At 35.1% G+C, this 17,953-nt stretch overlaps 1 protein-coding gene across 49 annotated transcripts in view; it reads left to right on the top strand.

Moving 5' to 3' along the window:
* Positions 1–17,953, top strand: part of RIMS2 (regulating synaptic membrane exocytosis 2) — a 580,920-nt gene that overhangs the window by 196,471 nt on the left and 366,496 nt on the right. For 3 of the 49 annotated variants that reach the window (XM_035715228.2, XM_025450185.3, XM_025450186.3), the window contains exon 1: positions 3,872–4,481. The exons of 37 other annotated variants lie outside the window; for them this stretch is intronic. In XM_035715228.2, coding sequence (XP_035571121.1) covers positions 4,360–4,481 — 122 coding nt within the window. In that variant the 5' untranslated portion in view covers positions 3,872–4,359. Of the gene's footprint in view, positions 1–3,870; positions 4,482–17,953 lie in introns of those variants that run through there. 9 more of the 49 variants (XM_025450191.3, XM_025450193.3, XM_025450195.3 and 6 more) reach the window with 4 other exon arrangements.

The following is a 17,953-nucleotide window of genomic DNA, read 5'->3' on the forward strand; positions in this document are numbered from 1 at the left end:
TGCTAGAAATTGCTTAACACATCTTCTTCTGGGAGAACTCTAATTAGTTTTTCATTACCAGTGAGGTGCTAAAGATTCTAATAGTACAGCCAGGTTTCCACCATCTACATCACTTGTGAGAGTTAATGCCTCTCTGCTGGACTCAGTATAAATATAGATCTAATTATCTGATTTTCCCAAGAAGAGGTAAGTATAAGCATTGTATACTGTCAATATCTAACAGACAGAGAGATAGAGCCTTGCACAAAGATATTCATGAATAAATGCACCAAGAAATGCATGAATAAAGATGATAAATAAAAGATATCTGAACATAATTATTAGAATCTTGGTTCCAATAATTTGATTCCTTAGGTAGCTCATAGGTTACTTCCAATCACTATGTAGTTTAGAGTTTATAAAATGTATTTATATGCATTACATGTTTAAATATAATAATAACCCTGTGAGGTAAATTACATAGCTTGAAGAAACCATAGCCCGGATATATAAAGTGAATGTCCTGAGGTATAATGGCTGGTTAGGTTTGGAGTTAATATTTTTTAAAAAAGATTTGATTTGGGGCAGCCTGGGTGGCTCAACAGTTTAGCACTGCCGGGCCTGATCCTGGAGGCCCTGGATTGAGTCCCACGTTGGGCTCCCCACAAGGAGCCTGATGTGAGGATCCCAGGACCCTGGGATCATGCCCTGAGCCAAAGGCAGATGCTCAACCACTGAGCCACCAGGCACTCCTTAGTTAATATTAAACCAGGCCATCAAACTCCCAAGTACCATGTTCTTACTCTCCTTATAGAATCCTCCAATGTTTATGTTACATGTGTCCTACAGTGTACAGAAAATGTAAAACAAGTATTAGCTATAAACATTCGTAAAATATTCAGGATATTCCAACAAATTACACAATGTTTTTGATTGCAAATATTGGTTGTTCTTATATTTATGAGCCTTATAACATGATGTGGCCAGCTAAAATAAACACAGAAACCAAAAACCAAACTGAGCCCTGAGCAGTTTCCTATCCTACTTATGGGATGTGACTAGAAGCTAATTAGTTTTTCAATAAAATAATAGGCATCTGTTCATTCAACAAACATTTATTGAGCACTTATTAGGCACTATGCTAAAATAAAACAAACGTGAGCCTTAACCTCATGGGACTGGAGCTGAAAGACATGAAACTTTTTTTTCAAGTAGATATATAGTGACAGTTTTATCAAATGCATGAAGAACAAATACAGGATACAATGAGAGTGCATGATAGGGATCCTAATCCAGGTCAGAGAAAGTCTTCTTAAGAAAGTGACATTTGAGTCCTTAAGGATTTGAGTGACATTTGAGTCCTTAAGGATGAATGGGAGCAGGTGAAAGGTTCCTAAGGACTGGGGAAGCGGAAGAAATCACTTCTAGAATGTTGAAGGAACTAAGAAAGCTGACCAGTAGTGTGTGTTGAAGGCGGAAGCCAAAGAAGGCTTTGAGGAGGAAGGTAGTTGCTATAATCTTTAGTGTTTCAAAGAAGTCACATTGCAGTTCATTCCAGTGATGTTTCCATTGCTGAGACCATTTTTTGAAACTCTTCCTATGACCTTGCCTTCAGATCCAATTTTGAAACAAAAGAAACTTTTTTTTTTTTAAAGCAACAAAGGGTGCTTTGCAGTCTAATCACCTTCTTATTTAACAGACGTGCTTCAAAGGGGCTTTTGATTATTTAAAAAATTGAGTCTAACCACAAAGAGGAAATTATATATATACATCCATCCATACATATAGGCTTCACAAATAGTATAAGCTTGGAAATTATATATTCATCACAGATAGTATAAGCTTGGAAATAGAGAATTTTAAAACGATATGTTTTCACTTACAAAAAATTGACCTTTTACAGATGTAAAAACATTAACATGATCAAAAGCTTAAAAATTTGAAGCACATCAGGTTGCTTTTGAGTTAAAGGAAAGAAACCTATTTAAAGTTACTTGTGAGTTAAAATAATTAAGATGTTTGCTCTAACTGAAATATTCTTGATTAGGTCGCTGGCAAGTAGTTTTCCTATTCATGCATAGAGGCTGATCTGTTCACAAATAGGTATGTGTGTATGTGTGTGTGCGCACGCAGACCCATGTGTGTATATACATAGAAGATAGAATGATAGGGTAGGAGCATGTGACACGGAATCCAAAACAGACTTTCATTTAAATACTCTTTTTATAAGCTGTGTTATCTTTAATCCTTCAGAGCCTCAGTTTCTTTTCATCTATAAAACAATAGAATTACAACTCCCTTATATTTTCCTTCTTTTTTTAATATTTATTTTTAAAAATATTTTATTGATTTATTCATGAGAGACACAGAGAGAGAGGCAGAGACATAGGTAGAGGGAGAAGCAGGCTCCAAAGGGGAACCGGACACAGGACTTAGTCCCGGGTCTCCAGGATCACGCCCTGGGCTGAAGGCGGCGCTAAACCGCTGAGCCACCGGGGCTGCCCCATTTTCTTGATATTAAAAAAATACATTTAGAAGTCTTAGGGTGCCCGGGTGGCTCAGTTGGTTAAGTGTCTGCCTTTGGCTCAGGTCATGATCCCAGGGTCCTGGGATCAAACCCTGTGTTGGGCTGTCTGCTCAGTGGGGAACCTGCTTCTCCATCTCTCTCTGCTTGTGCTCTCTCGTTCTTGCTCTTTCTCTCTCTTAAATAAATAAGTAAATAATCTTAAAAAATTAAAAAATAAATACAGAAGTACTTTATGAACCAAAAGTATTTTATGATTATTCTGTTTCATAAATAGGTTAACATGCACCTATAGAAATATAAAATAATAAATGATAAACACTCTTAGTTGAGGACAAACCTAAAATTGAACACCGTAGTTTCTTAAAAAAAAATTGATTATTTGAAAATTAGCATTATTGCATGTTTATTTTGTGTCATTAAAAATTTATGTTGTTACATGTCTATTTTGTGTTGCTCTTTTGTGATATGTTTATTCATGTCAACAAAGAATTCATCAGTTTCTAAAAAACTTCTTAACGTATTTAAGTGCCTACTTATAGTGGTATGCATGTGGAAGGGGATAGAAAGGGTTAAAGCTGAAAGTTGAGGTAAAAAGGACTAACACGGGTATATCTGTTATAGATATGTCATGGTTTAGAAACAGTTAAAGATTAATAAAGATGTTAACTTTCTCTATAAATTAGTTGATTTTTAAAATTTGGTTTACACACTACTTTTAGAGCATCTTTTGTAGAAAAATGAATGCACTTGGATGTAGAATAACTAAGATTTTATTTAAACCTGAATTACTTTTTTGAGAATGAGTGGTGATCTGGGGTACTCTAAGACAATTAGAGCCTTCAGGAAATATTCTTTTCTGAGAAATGCTCTGACCACCATTTATTGAAGTAAGTTAATAATAGTTGATAAAGTCTCTCTGGGTTTAGTTGTGTGTTTGTTGTTGTTTTTTTGTTTTGTTTTTTAATTTGTGGGGAAGTTCATATTTAATGTGTGCGGCTTATATGAATTTTAATTGATAGAGTATAATTTTTTTCTAAGTTGCACAGATAATCATGTAGTCACTATATATGGCCCTTAGAAAGGTACTGGATTGAACATTATCCACTATTTCTTTAAAGATAAATGAAGACATTTTAAAATTAAGTAAGAAATTAAGACAAGTAAGTTCTCCAAATGTCTCTTTGGAAGCACAGCATTATAAATACAGGCAATAAAAACCCTATTGTCTGTCATATTTTTATAGCTTCATGATATCAGAAGAAGATAAACCACTTATTTTTAGAGTGTTCTGTCCTATGCAGCAGCCTTCACAGTGAAGAGACCTACATACTCCGTTGCTGGAGTTATTCATTTTTCAGGGAAAGAGGAAAGGGTTGGGAAATTCATAATTTCTCTTCTTACCCGGTAGTAACATTGAGAAGATACCTTGTCCCCATTTTTTTTACTTCTGAGATTTTATTGCTGGCAGCCAGATGTGCTGAAACTCCTGACGACAGCATCTATTCATTCCGTGTTTTTAATAGGCTTAGAGAAATATGAGTAGAGTACATGAAAGCAGCTCAGCTTCACACTTCAGCTGGGAATGCCCAAAAAGCTTACTGCTGTTCAGAATTCTTGCTACAGTCAGGAGAAAGCCGAAAGCTGTACGGGTACTGAATCTTCTACGACTGAATTAGAAGAATAATGACTGTACAATTAACTATCAACCTCTGCTCATTTAAGCACAGTTTCTACAGAGCTCAGGAGAAATATGGAACTTGATTGGCATGTTTTTATTTGATGGTGTCTGCAAATAGATGACTTTAAAGACAGGTGGTAAGGAAAAATAAGAGAAAGAAAAAAAAAGAAAGAAAATGCAATTTGAGACATTGCGCCAGGTCTGCAATTCTGTTTTATCTCATTTTCATGGGGTTTTCTCATCCCCACCAAATATTTTACAAAATGAGCTTTTTGGACAAACGCTGAACAATGCAAGGTGAGTAAAGCTAAACTATATTTCTTTTAGCATTGATATTTTCAGAATCATCCTAAATGTCTATAAAAATTGTTATGTATTGAAATGTTAGTATTATAAGGGTGTTGTCTTTAATATGAAATTTTATATAGTATTCTCCTTAATTGATTTTTAAGAAGGAAAATAAGCTTACTTCAAAGCACCAAAAGCATCTTAAATTTAACTAGTTTGACCTTTGAAACATAATACAGGCTGTTACATGATTTCATTTTCTAATGAATAAACTGATTCACTTAAAATGCCTGATGGATTTTTTTTTCTTTTGTGAACATGGCAGTGATTACAATGCATATATAGGGATGGGGATATATAATCATATGTGATTTGTTGGAAAATGTGAATTAGCAGTCATGCATGCTCTTTGTAAAACATGCGGAAGATGTTTCCTGGGTCTGAGACATTTCTCTATGCAGGGTAGATCAATAATCACTTTTAAACAAGCTATTTTATCAAACTGCTAATAATGCTTTGTATTTGCTTGGCTAGTTTGAAAGGATGCTTTGTTATAAATTCCTATTGCTTTTTCAACCTCATCATTTTGTGTATGTGGTGAAGATTGTTAAATTAGGAACGTGTTTTAGACGGTTTCTCTGGCTTAGAAAGAGAACCTAAGAGACAGCCTATTAAAGAAGGCTTTTAAAATGCAGTTTTATTATCCAGTTGTTTGCGTTGCGAGAATTGCTAATGTTATACCCCTACTATAGAAAAGATCCCATTTTAACTAAATATATGTGGAGAAAGCTTAAGAAAGAAATTCTGTGAATATGATAATAATGCACTAAAACCTTCTGGAATTTGAGGGAGAACTGATAGTGCATAGAATATTGAATGGTTCTGCTGGTCTCTTCTGAACACTGTGAGGCAGCCTATTTAGAGATTTAAGAAAACCTGTTAACACAGTATGTGTCTTAATTTAGCAGATGAAAAGGAGGCTTTTAAAATTTGTTGACATTTAAAATGTTTACTGATGATAAATATATGACCTTTTCATTGAATATGGAATAATATATCTGTTTTTTAAATAAAATTTCACTTCTTTCCTCAGAACGGTTCTATCCAATTGACTGATTTTATGTTTAGTTTTTAGATAATTTAAAATACAATAGTATATGCTATGATATCCTGTAATAGGCTATCTATATTTTAAGATACTAGGTTTTTTAACTTAGTAATACATCACTTGAGTCTTGAGTGTCTGTAATTTATGGTAGAAATAATCTGTATTGCATGTTATATTTAAATCAAAGAGGCAGTATGGCTTTCTTAAAATTTCCATGACCTGAAGCTACCAGTTTTAGGATTTGTACTCATCCTTTATAAATATTCTCTTTGCTTGATTTCTATCTTTTTTAATGCCAAGAATTTATGTGTTTAAAAATATTAATATTAGGTCTGGGTATATATTCACGTTAGAAATTGTGCTGTGAACAGTATGGCATGCAATTTAGTTTTAAAGGAAATGTTGTTAGATTTAAAATATGAGAATATTTATATTTTGATGGGTTTGTGGGTCCCTATCACTATGCTTTTGTTTTAGCTTCAAGTTTCTTTTATTGTTGGCATATTTATAATTGCATTGCTCTCATTATTAAAAATCTAGAATTTTATATTGCTGCAATTAACATTAAAATGTGAAGCTTCTGATGCTCTGTAACACCAGTCTTATTTAGCTTACTTTGATTTCTTTATCTAAGATTATCTGAAATTACCACTTAATCAATAAAAAATTTATTCTGGTTTAGGAGAAAAAATATACCTGCCTTATATGTTCCTAACTTCTTAGTCTTCAAAAAACATATGACATTTTTTCACATGCAGTCTATTGATTTTCATAATCAACTACTCGATTTACTTTTAAAATCAGTCTAAACCAGTTATACAAATAGTTATTATAAGTATGAAGAGTGAAAATAAGTTAATATATTGGATTAATGCCTCCACATATTTTAATGTTTTAGTTACTTTGTGTTCAGATAAGATATAAATGATCTTTTAGAACTCTTTCTTTAGAACTCTTTCTCTGCTTAAATTCTTTAAAAAAATATAAATGCCTTGACATCAACATTTCAGTTAGTATTAAATCAGAAAGTAAGATGTAGATTGAAAAATCATTCTTGAAGGAAAAGTCATGGAAAAATAATGACCCTAGTATGTCATCAGAAGATGTGATCTTACAACTTTAAAAATCTTTCTAAATAATGAGCCTTTCAACCTTGTAGACTGGACATTAATGGTCTTGAGATCTGAAGCATCAATTATGTAACTATGTCTCTGGAAAGAGCAGTTTTGGTTGTTATGTATAGTAATCATTTAATTGTTTGGACTAATTCAAATGAAATATTCAGTATTTGTGTTGTGACATGAACTATGATCTTTAAATTGATATAAAAATAAATCATAGATATGGGCAGTTAGATTATATTTTATTCTGAATTGCTTTCTAGGAGAAATTACTAGAATAAGTACTATGCATTGGTTGTGGTCAATATATCATTGAGGGGACCCTTTCAAGTAATATTCTTGAGACTTTTCCTAGGTAGCTAATCATATCCTGAAATCTACAACTCAACTTTCATCAGGATTCAGATGGTAGGGCTGTTTATTTTTATGACATATAAGCAATAAAAGGTTAAAGATGAAAATCTCCCATAGTGGTTACTCCAGAAACATTGGCTAGTTCAACTTGTCAAAAGAGCCAAGATTTAAGTACACGAGGAATATTTTATGGATAGTAAATTACTAAGCTGTATATGAGTATAGTATTTTATTATCAAATGAATAATTGAAATGTATTTATGAGTGAAAATCATTAGAATATTTTAGACTTGTTGTTGGAAGCTATATAGAATGATCCTTATGTTTCAGACTGAAAGTTCTTAGCTTATTCTCTTATCCTTGTGATCCTTGAGTACCATTTCACTGCATAAAAGAGGTGGCAGGATATTCTCTGTGCTTTTACAATTGAATTGAAACAACTAAAGGTAAAGCAAGAAAAAAAAATCAGGGTCTGCATTCTACATAAATCCACTCGACAAGTTTTGATGAAATGCCACTTTAAATTGTTATCAAGTTTGCTTACTATAAACTCATTTTTACAAATTAAATATTTAATCAGATACAAATATAATTGCTTTTGTTGCTAATAAAATGGATATTTCAAGTGCTAAATTCATTATGAAGCCTAGATTTTGTGATCTTGCCTTTGGAAGCAAACATAAATACTGGGATGCTAGAAGATATATTTTTAACAGAGCTCACTGCAGTGAGTAATCAGTGGCTTTGAAGAGTATTCAAATACATGATAATGATGACTATCTTTTGTGATAAAATTTGTGGAAAAATGTACTTCATATCCTTCAAGTTTTTCCATTTACTGGTTTTTAGTAGTCTCTCTTGTACAGTGAAGAAATCTATCTTTTTTCTCCAGATGTGATTTTTTTTCTTTGTAACTAAATGGGTGGCAGTGAATTTGCTGTGCCGGCTGGCCACACAGGGGCATAATAGGACTGGAGTTTATTCAGAATAGGTTTTAAAGACAGTATTTCTCTCCCTTTCATATGCATAAAATGAGATAGGCAAACTTCCATATTTCAATGTAAGATTACAAAGAACTTAATAGACCAAAGGATATTTGGATTTGTTGGTGTTTTTGATTCCTAGTAAGATAACCCTATGATCTGGTTTGCCTGGCATAGCCCCATTTTATGCCTGCCACCCTGCACTAATTATTGTCAGTACTTGTCAATAGTGTTGCTATTTGACAATAAATTATAGGGCCACTCTATAAAAATGAAATGTAAGTCTTGAAATTACCTAGGGCAAATAGACTCTTTTCCAATGACAAGTTTCCACAGTTCTAAAACATTAATATTATTTAAGTAAAATTTGATTTTGCAAAATAAATGTTTAATTATTTAGTCTTGTAGTGTTTTGGGTGAGAAGTATTTCATTCTTTACATAGCATTTACTATTGCTTTTGTTTATAATGAAGCCATCAATTCGTGTTCAGGATTTTTGAGATAAACTCCTTTTATTTATCATGGCACATTAATGACTACTTTGACATTAAAAGAGCAGCATGCTTACTTTTCATAGCTCTGAGAGTGCAATCTGCACAGTATGCATTGTTTGGAGTTGGTACGATCACAGCACAATTGATTTTTCATTGTAGGAACATTTTTTTATGAACAGTCTTTATTCTGAAGTGTAAAGCACCCAATAGTCTGTTACACGTGCACATGTATACACAAACACACACACATATTTATTTAACCTTGTTAAATATATATATTATTATAAAATTAATAATTATATATTGTAGATATAAAAGCTAGTATTAACAGTGATCTATTTCTAATCAATGACTTATGAATGTATATCATATATATTTTTACTTGAATATATACTGTAGACCTTAGCTATATACTATAATTATTAGTCCAGATCCTTAATCTGATACTGATATGTAATTTTTAAATATTTTCTTTTTGGGAAAATTTTTATAAAGCTGTGTTTTTGTTGACGACTGACAGGCAAATGTTGACTGTACTTTTTTATTATCAAGTTTTATATGATCATGGAGAGTCTTAGAAAACTCAAGATAATTATTGGTAAACTTTCTGTTCAATGCTGGCACTATTCAGCAGTTAATAAAATGAATTCATTTCATACATGGTATGAACTATCATATTCATATTCATATTCACTTATTAGTTACACACAAAGATTCATGTCTATAACGAAAGAATTCCTAGGACTGATCCATAATTTGAGTTCAGCTTCTGAATTTCAGAAGTTTTTAAAAATATCTCAGAAATGTGTGTGAATACTTTTTCTAGGGCAAAATGGGAAAAGCCATTGAACATGGCTTTCTTTTGCCTAATGTTTTTCAAACTGCTTTTTGTTTGTTTTTTTGTTTTTACCAGAGAATACTTCCTTCAGAACGTAACTCAGTATGTAAAGCAGGTAAAAGTGGAGCAGCTCTGATTTAGGAGGTGGGACATGGGACCCATATTAGGTTCTAGAAACAATTTTCATCTGCTTACTTAAAATCAAACTCAGGACTTGTCATTTAAACTCTTTTAAACTTTCCATCTCACCTTTGAAATGTCAGAGATAGAGGTCATGGAAAATGGCAAGGAGAGCTGCCATGTTTAGTCAAGAATTGATCTGTGCCTGACTTTTCTATAAATATTGTGTTAGCTTTATGTTGTATAGTGTTGAACATGAAATTTGTATTCATATCTCAGAGCTGCTACTTAACTGGTTGTGTGATATTGGTAAAATCATTATACTGTGAGCTCTTGAGTTAAGGACTGTTATATTTATTAATCTCTAAATTCCAACACTTATATCCCTTAAGCTACTTTCTAGTCAATAGTGGCTTCCCCCAGCCTCCAGAACCAAATATTGTTCTGCTTTTTTTCTCCCCCAGTGTAGGGGGATATGATTAGCTATGTCTTTTCTAGAACTTCATATAGTTGAAGTCATATAGAATATGTTATTTTATAAATGACCTTTAATCAGCATAACTTAAAACTATCCATGCTGTTGCATGCACAAGTAGGTTTTTTCCCTTTTTATTGCTGAGTAGTATACTGTGTTATGAATAAACCTATTCTCAATTAGGTCTTTTTTATGGACATGTATTTTTATTTCTCTTGCATGAATACCTAGAAGAGGAGTTCTTGGGTCACAGGGTAGGTGTATGCTTAATTTTATAATGCAGACCATTTTAAAGAGGTGTTGTTCATTTTAAATTCCCACCAAATATGTTTGAGAATTTTGGTGGTTCCACACACTGTCCAAACTTTGATGATATGTCTTTTTAATTTTTGTCATTCTGGTGAGTGTATAATAGCATATCCTAATGATATTATTTTGTATTTGCTTGATAAAACTAACAATGCCAAGCACTTTTTCATTCATTGGCCAGTTGTACATCTTCCTTTGTGAAGTGTCTGTTCAATTTTTATAAAATTAGGTTTTTTTCTTAATGAGTTGTAGAAGTTTATAAAATCTACTTGGATATCAGCCATTTGTCAGGCATATGCTCCATGAATATCTTCTCCCAGTCTGTGGTTTACCTGTTCATTTTTTTTGCTTGTTCATTTCTTTAATAATGCCTTTAGATGAACAGAGATTTGATTTTGATGAAATATAATTTATCAACTTTTTTCTCTTAGGGTTTTTGTTTTCTGTCTAAAAATCCTTTGCCAATCCCTAAGTCATGAAACTATCCTCTTACGTATCTCCCAGAAGGTTATTTATTTATGGTTATTTCTCTGTTGAGATTTCCTATCTTTTCACTTGTTATAAGCATATTACCTTCACTTCCTTTAACATAGTTTTTATACGCTAACTTTGAAATTCTTTTCTGCTAATTTTAACACCCAAGTTACCTCTTGATCAGTCTCTATTGAGTCTTCTTTTCTCTTGAGTATGGGTCATGTTTTCCTATTTCTTAATATATTGAATAATCTTAAATTTTATCTTGGATACGTTTAACAATACTGTATAGAGACTTTGAAATCTGTTTTGAAGAGTGGTGATTATTTTTAAAGCAGGAATTTAACTTGGCTGAACTTGAGCTACAGACTTTGTTGTTTCCCTTGAGGTAAAGCGGCTGAAATTTTAGTTTAATTATTTTAATTTTAGCTGAGCTGCTTCAAGTCTTTCTGTGCATGCATGAGATTTGGCAGTGTTTATTATTCACTGAAATTTCTTTTTCCTTCCTGTAGCTTTCTTTTCATCATTTTCCCCTCACTTTCCACCTTCTGTATTTGCTCAAATTCTTTACTCTGGTTTTTCAAGTTAGGAAGATACTGAATTTTCTAACATAGATTTAGCCTTCAAACATTGAATGGATTTGGCTAAGTCAAGAAAAGAGAAGTGCACCTAAGTCATTCCTTTCTTCAAATGTCAGTTACACCCTAGCGTCTGTCTTCTTTTATTACTTTCTAGGGCCTTCAAATAATTATTTGTTCATATTTTGTCCAGAACTTATCTTTCGGAGGATTAGTTTGATGGGAGTTCCTTGGCCATTATCCAAAGAAGAATCAATTCTTTAACATTCTAAATTGTATTTATGAAGTACTATGCTGGCAGAAATTATATTTATAGTTTCTTTTGTAATCCCAACTTCATTGTTTGTAATTTGTTGTATTTTTCCAAATATCATTGGTTAGCCAGTTGTCCGGTGGCTAATTTGGGAACCTCAAGTTCTAATTAAATTAATATTGTATCATTAGAAAATATAGATAATACATAACTTTTAATATTCTTTCCTGGGGGATCCCTGGGTGGCTCAGGGGTTTAGCACCTGCCTTTGGCCCAGGGCGTGATCCTGGAGTCCCGGGATTGAGTTCCGCATTGGGCTCCCGGCATGGAGCCTGCTTCTCCCTCTGCCTGTGTCTCTGCCTCTCTCTCTCTGTGTCTCTCATGAATAAATAAATAAAATCTTAAAAAAAAATTATTTCCTTGCTACTCTGTCTCACCCATATTTTAATTACTTTTGTTAATGGTAAAATATGAGCAGTGTGTGCACAGGCTTTCTTCACAGAAAACAAGTTTGATATTTCTGATCTATCAGTAAAAGAAAATGTCTGATCAGATATGATGAAGAGACAAAAGCCATATTTATTCATCTCTTAGATAGACATCCGTTTCAAAGATAATTTCCACGTGGATTTTTTTAGAGGAAGTTTGATGATATTTTTGGTAGCAATGAGTAGACTAAAGATGAAATCCTACTTTGTGAGAGTAGCCACCAGTTCTTCAGCTGGTGTTGATCACAGTATACAGAATAAAATGTGTGTGCTGAAAATTTGATGATAGTGCTCATAATAATGACCCATGTTTAAATTAATAAAATTTTCCAATGCTACATGTATTTTTTGCCATGAATGTTTGAACATTATTTTTTGGGTCCTGTGGAGTTATATTTTAATTTTGAAATAAAATGCTGTACACAAAATAGGATACACTACCTTTTCTCTAGAAACTGAGCAGCTTGTTATAAAACTATATGCATAAAATATAAATCTGGTGATGCAAATACATTTAAGAGCAATATGTGCTTCAAAGAATATTACCATGTTTCCCATGAAGCCCACAGAGCTGAAGAAATGTTCATTATAGCCTTTACCATTGGTGATGCAACAAATATATAGATGAGCAAGTTCAATGAAAAGTGGTACCACAATTAGATACAGTCCAAAAATTATATGGAATTCTTAACCTGTATGAGCATTCATCTTTTTAAATTTTATTTTATTTTTTTTAAAGCAATCTCTACACCCACTATGAGGTTTGAACGCACGACTCCAAGAACAAGAGTTGTATGCTCTACCAGTTGAGTTCATCAAGCTCCCCATGCATGAGCATTAATCTCTTAATTGCTTTTTAAAAGTTGTTTTTGCTTATGTTGGCTTATGTCAAAAAGATTCATGGGGCACCTAGATCCTTCAGTTGGTTGAGTGTCTGACTCTTGATCTCAGCTTAGGTCTTGATTTCAGAGTCATGAGTTTAAGCCCTGTGCTGGGCTCCACACTGGGCATGGAGACTACTTAATAAAAAAAGATTCATTACTTTATAAAACACTTAAGGAGAGTGCATCATGTATTAGTTTTCTATCACCACAAGCTTGCTGGGTTAAAACAATATCCAGTTGTTATCTTCTTGCAGTTCTGTAGGTCAGAGTTTTAGGCAGAGTCATCTGAGTTCTCCGCTCAGGGTTCACAAAGCTGGATCAAGATAGCAGCTAGATGGGCTCTTATCTAGAAGGTCATGGGAAGAATCCACATCCGAGTGTATTAAGATTGTTGACAGAACCCTGTTCTTTTTAGTTGTGGACTGAGGTCCCTGTTTCCTTGCTGGCTGTCAATTGGGGGCTGCTGTTGGCTTCTACAGGCTTCTTGTATTCCTTGCCTCATGGTTCTGTACATTTTCATTTTTAATTTTTAAAGTAATTTTTAAATTGATACATAATTGACATAACAGTTTATTAGTTGTAGATATACAACATAATGGTTTGATGGATGTATATATTGCAAAATGATTGCTAAAGTAAGTTAAATTAGCATCCATCACCATTTTATCTTGTGGTGAGAACTTTTTTTTTAAATCTACTCTTGTACCAACTTTGGAATACATAATACAGTATTATTAATTATAGTCACCATGCTATACAATACACTTAGGTTGTTTCCATGTCTTGGCTATTATAAATAATGCTGCTGTCAACATGGGGTGCAGAAATCTTTTCGAATTGGTGTTTTCATTTCCTTTGGATATATTCCCAGATGTGGAATTGCTGGATCATTAGGTAGTTTTATTTTTAATGTTTTGACAATCCTCCATACTGTTTTCCATAGTGGCTGCACTAATTTGCATTCCCACTAACAGTGTACACAGGTTCCTTGTTCTCCACATCCATGCCAGCATTTGTTATCTTTTAACAGGCATTAGGTGATGTTTTATTGTGGTTTTAATTTGCATTCCCTAATGAATAGTGGTATTGAGCATCTTTTCATACACTTGTTGGCCTTTCATGTAGCTTCTTTGGAAAAAAATGTCCATTTAGAACCTTTGCTCATTTTCTTAACTGGTTGTGTTTTCTTGCTATTGAGTTGTATGAGTTCTTTATGTATTTTGGGTGTTGATCTCTCATTGGATATATGGTTAACATTTCTTGTAGGGCAGATCTGATGGTAATGAACTCTCCCTACCTTTATTTATTTGGGAAAGTCTTTGTTCCTCTTTCACTTTTGAAGGACAGCTTCACTATGTGTAGAATTCTTGGCTGACAGTTATTTTCTTTTAATATTTTGAATATGTCATCCCATTATTTCTGGGTCTAAAAAATTTCTGTTGAAAAATCCATTGTAGTTTTATGGGGATTCTCTTACATGTAACTTTCTCTCTCTCTCTCTCTCTCTCTCTCTTTTCTTGCTGCTCTTAAAATTTTTTGTCTTCAACTTTTGAAATTTAATTATAATGAGTCTTGGTGTAGTCCTCTTCAGGTTCCACCTATTTGGTGTCTTTTGGCCTCAAGGATCTGGATGTCCATTTCTCTCCTCAGGTATGGGAAGTTCTCAGCCATTATTGCTTTAAATATGTTTTCTGTCCCTATCCCTTTCTGTTCTTTAAGAAAAATAATCTCTATGCCCAATGTGGCACTCAAACTCATGACCCCAAGTTCAAGAGTCACATGCTCTATGGACTGGGCTAGCCAGGTGCCCCAAGATGGAGTTATTAGTTAGCTTCCTTGCCCTGGCAGGGCAGTAGGACAGAACCCAGGACCTATACAGCTTGTTGTTTGGGGACCCAAATTAGCCCAGAGTATGCACTGAATTCTCTGGTTAGGTAAGGCCACTGGTTTTGGTCTGCTGTGGGGGAAGCCACAGGTTTTGCTCTCTGTTCCACTGACCCTCTACATAGGGCTTGAATGGCTGTGCTGCTTCCTGTGTGCTCTAGTTAGGTTCCCTGATCACACAGGCTGAAGACCAGTATACAGTGATGAGCAGGTCTGCAGATTAGATTCCCTGTCTGAGCACAGTGGGAGAAGCAGCTCTAAAGCTAGTAAAACTCTTAGTTTATTGTCTTAACTCAAGCTGACCTGCACCTCTCATTCTCTGACCAAACAGGGCCACTGGCTTTGCTCTCCAAACTGTTGAATCTGCTTGCCTGCCTCTTGGCTTGAGTGCTACTGGGTCTCATAGCTTCCAGGATCTGTCCTCAGTTCTTCTGGTCAGATGGGACTGAAAGGTATTTTCTATAGTAGGTGGAGCTATGTTGCAGCTCCCTTGCCTGTGTGTATGTGTGTATGTGTGTGTGTGTGTGTGTGAGAGAGAGAGAGAGAGAGAGAAAGATGCTGCTCCAGGCCACTTTCAATTTCCCATAGAGATTCTCCAGTGGGGAGGGGCCAGGAGCTACCTCTGCTTTGGCTGTGAATTAATTGCCCTACCTGTGCATAGCATGGGAACATTACACACAACGTTCTGGCTTTGCTCTGAGGGAGATCGGCTCTGCTGCCTTCCTTTTGGCTCAAGTGCTGCTGGGGCTGCACAGCTCCCAGGAGTTGTTGCCAGCCTTTCTGGTAGATGGGCCAGAAGACACTCCACAGCGGGTGGGGCTGTGATTCAGCTCCTTGCCTGGGCATGGCCAACCAGGCTCTAGGGCTGGCAAAACTCCTCACTTGAACAACTGAATCAGGAAGTTTGTACCTCAGCAAGTCCCTGGGTCAGAGTTTACCTCTGACTTGATTCTACATATGAGCAAAGCTGCTGGTTGGGGTTACTACTTGGACACCGCAGGTATGAACTATCAGCCAAGATCTGTATGCTGCTTGTTTCAAGACCCTCCCCCATCTCAGTCAAAGTCCTATTCTCAATGGTTATGCCTTCAGATTTCCCAGTAATCCTCTTTCTGGCCCTTGCAAGTGACCCACATTGCTAGGGGTGCTGGTCATACCCCATGGGCTCTCTTTTCCCATTGGAGGAACCAGGGGTTCAGAGGAGACTTCTGTGCATGATGCTACAGTGGCCCGGGGGAGGGGCAATGTGGTCAATGGGTAGCCATTTCTCTTATCCTTTTAAAGCAGTCTGTCAGGCAGTGCTTCAGCCTCTGTGTTCTGGGATTTTCTCAGTGGTGTCTTGTTCTTGAATAGTTCTAGTTGTTCTTCCTGTGATGGGGAGTGAAGTCAGAACAACCAGTGTCGCCATCTTGGTGATAGCACTCTAGCCAGTATAATTTGATTTGTACCTCAGTAGCCCTTTGTGTTATTATTGTTATATATAGTTTATCATATACAATTATTATAAACTTCAACTTTATTTTAAAAAGAGCCTTTTACAATTACCTTTTACATTTACTGTTTTTTATTATCTTCATTTCTCTCTCTGGATATGGACCTCGTCTTGGCATCATATCTCTTCTACCTGAAGAAATTCTTTTTTTTTTTTAAAGATTTTATTTATTTATTCATGAGACACACACACACACACACACACACACACACACAGAGGCAGAGACACAGGCAGAGGGAGAAGCAGACTTCATGCAAAGAGCTTGATGTGGGACTCGATCCTGGGACTCCGGGATCATGCCCTGAGCCGAAGGCAGATGCTCAACCGCTGAGCCACCCACACGTCCCTATATCACAATTTTTAATACATTATCTCCGCCGATAGGCATTTGGATTGTTTCTAAATTTTCTCTATTGTGAAAACGCTCCTGTGAACATTCTCAGATATATCTTTTGTACATATGTAGGAGTTTCTCTTGGATATATTTCATTCATATGTTTAGCTTTAAGATATAATGCCAAAATGTTTTCCAGCTGGTTTTTTAGGTAACAATAGTTCAATGCATTCATAAATGGGAATGAAATGATTCAACAGCAAAACCTTAATTTAAAAAAAAGTTGGACAGGGCAGCCCTGGTGACGCAGCGGTTTAGCGCCGCCTGCAGCCCAGGGTATGATCCTGGAGACCTGGAATCGAGTCCCACGTCGGGCTCCCTGCATGGAGCCTGCTTCTCCCTCTGCCTGTGTCTCTGCCTCTCTCTCTATGTGTCTCTCGTGAATAAATAAATAAAATCTTAAAAAAAAAAGTTGGACAATTTTAACCATAGCTGTCACTGGGAGGTGCATTTGTTAATTTGGCAAAAACAGATTTTATTTTTTTTTTATTTTTTTATTTATTTTTTTTTTCAGATTATATTTTAAATGAGTCTTCCCATACCAAAAATTTGTTTTCATCCTTTCTTCTGTCCTTCCTGCTCTCTTTCCATCCTTCACTTCCTCCTTTCCACTTTTCTTCCTTTCTTCTTCCTTCTTTTCCCCTCTCTACATTTCCTTCCTCCCTCCCTTCCTTCCTTGTCTTTCTTCCTTTCTTTTCCTTTCTTTTCCTTTCTTTTCCTTTCTTTTCCTTTCTTTTCCTTTCTTTTCCTTTCCTCTCCTCTCCTCTCCTCTCCTCTCCTCTCCTCTCCTCTCCTCTCCTCTCCTCTCCTCTCCTCTCCTCTCCTCTCCTCTCCTCTTTTCTTTTCTTTTCTTTTCTTTTCTTTTCTTTCTTTTCTTTTCTTTTCTTTTCTTTTTTTCTTTCCTTTCCTTTCTCTCCTCTCCTCTCCTCTCCTCTCCTCTCCTCTCCTCTCCTCTCCTCTCCTCTCCTCTCCTCTCCTCTCCTCTCCTCTCCTCTCCTCTCCTTCCTTTCCTTTCCTTTCCTTTCCTTTCCTTTCTTTTCTTTTTTTCCTTTCTTTTCTTCTTTTTTTCTTTTTCTTTCTCCTTCCCTCTCTCACTCTTCTTCCCTCTCTTTCTCTCTTTCCTTTAACCAAAGCAAGGTATAAAACCTCTACATCGGTAAAGGAAGATCTTTGAAATAAGCAGGAGTAGAAGGTGTTCAGCAAGCCTTACAGGACACAGGGTCAAGGATTTT

Source organism: Canis lupus, chromosome 13, assembly GCF_003254725.2.
Source record: "Canis lupus dingo isolate Sandy chromosome 13, ASM325472v2, whole genome shotgun sequence".
Lineage (NCBI taxonomy): Eukaryota > Metazoa > Chordata > Mammalia > Carnivora > Canidae > Canis > Canis lupus.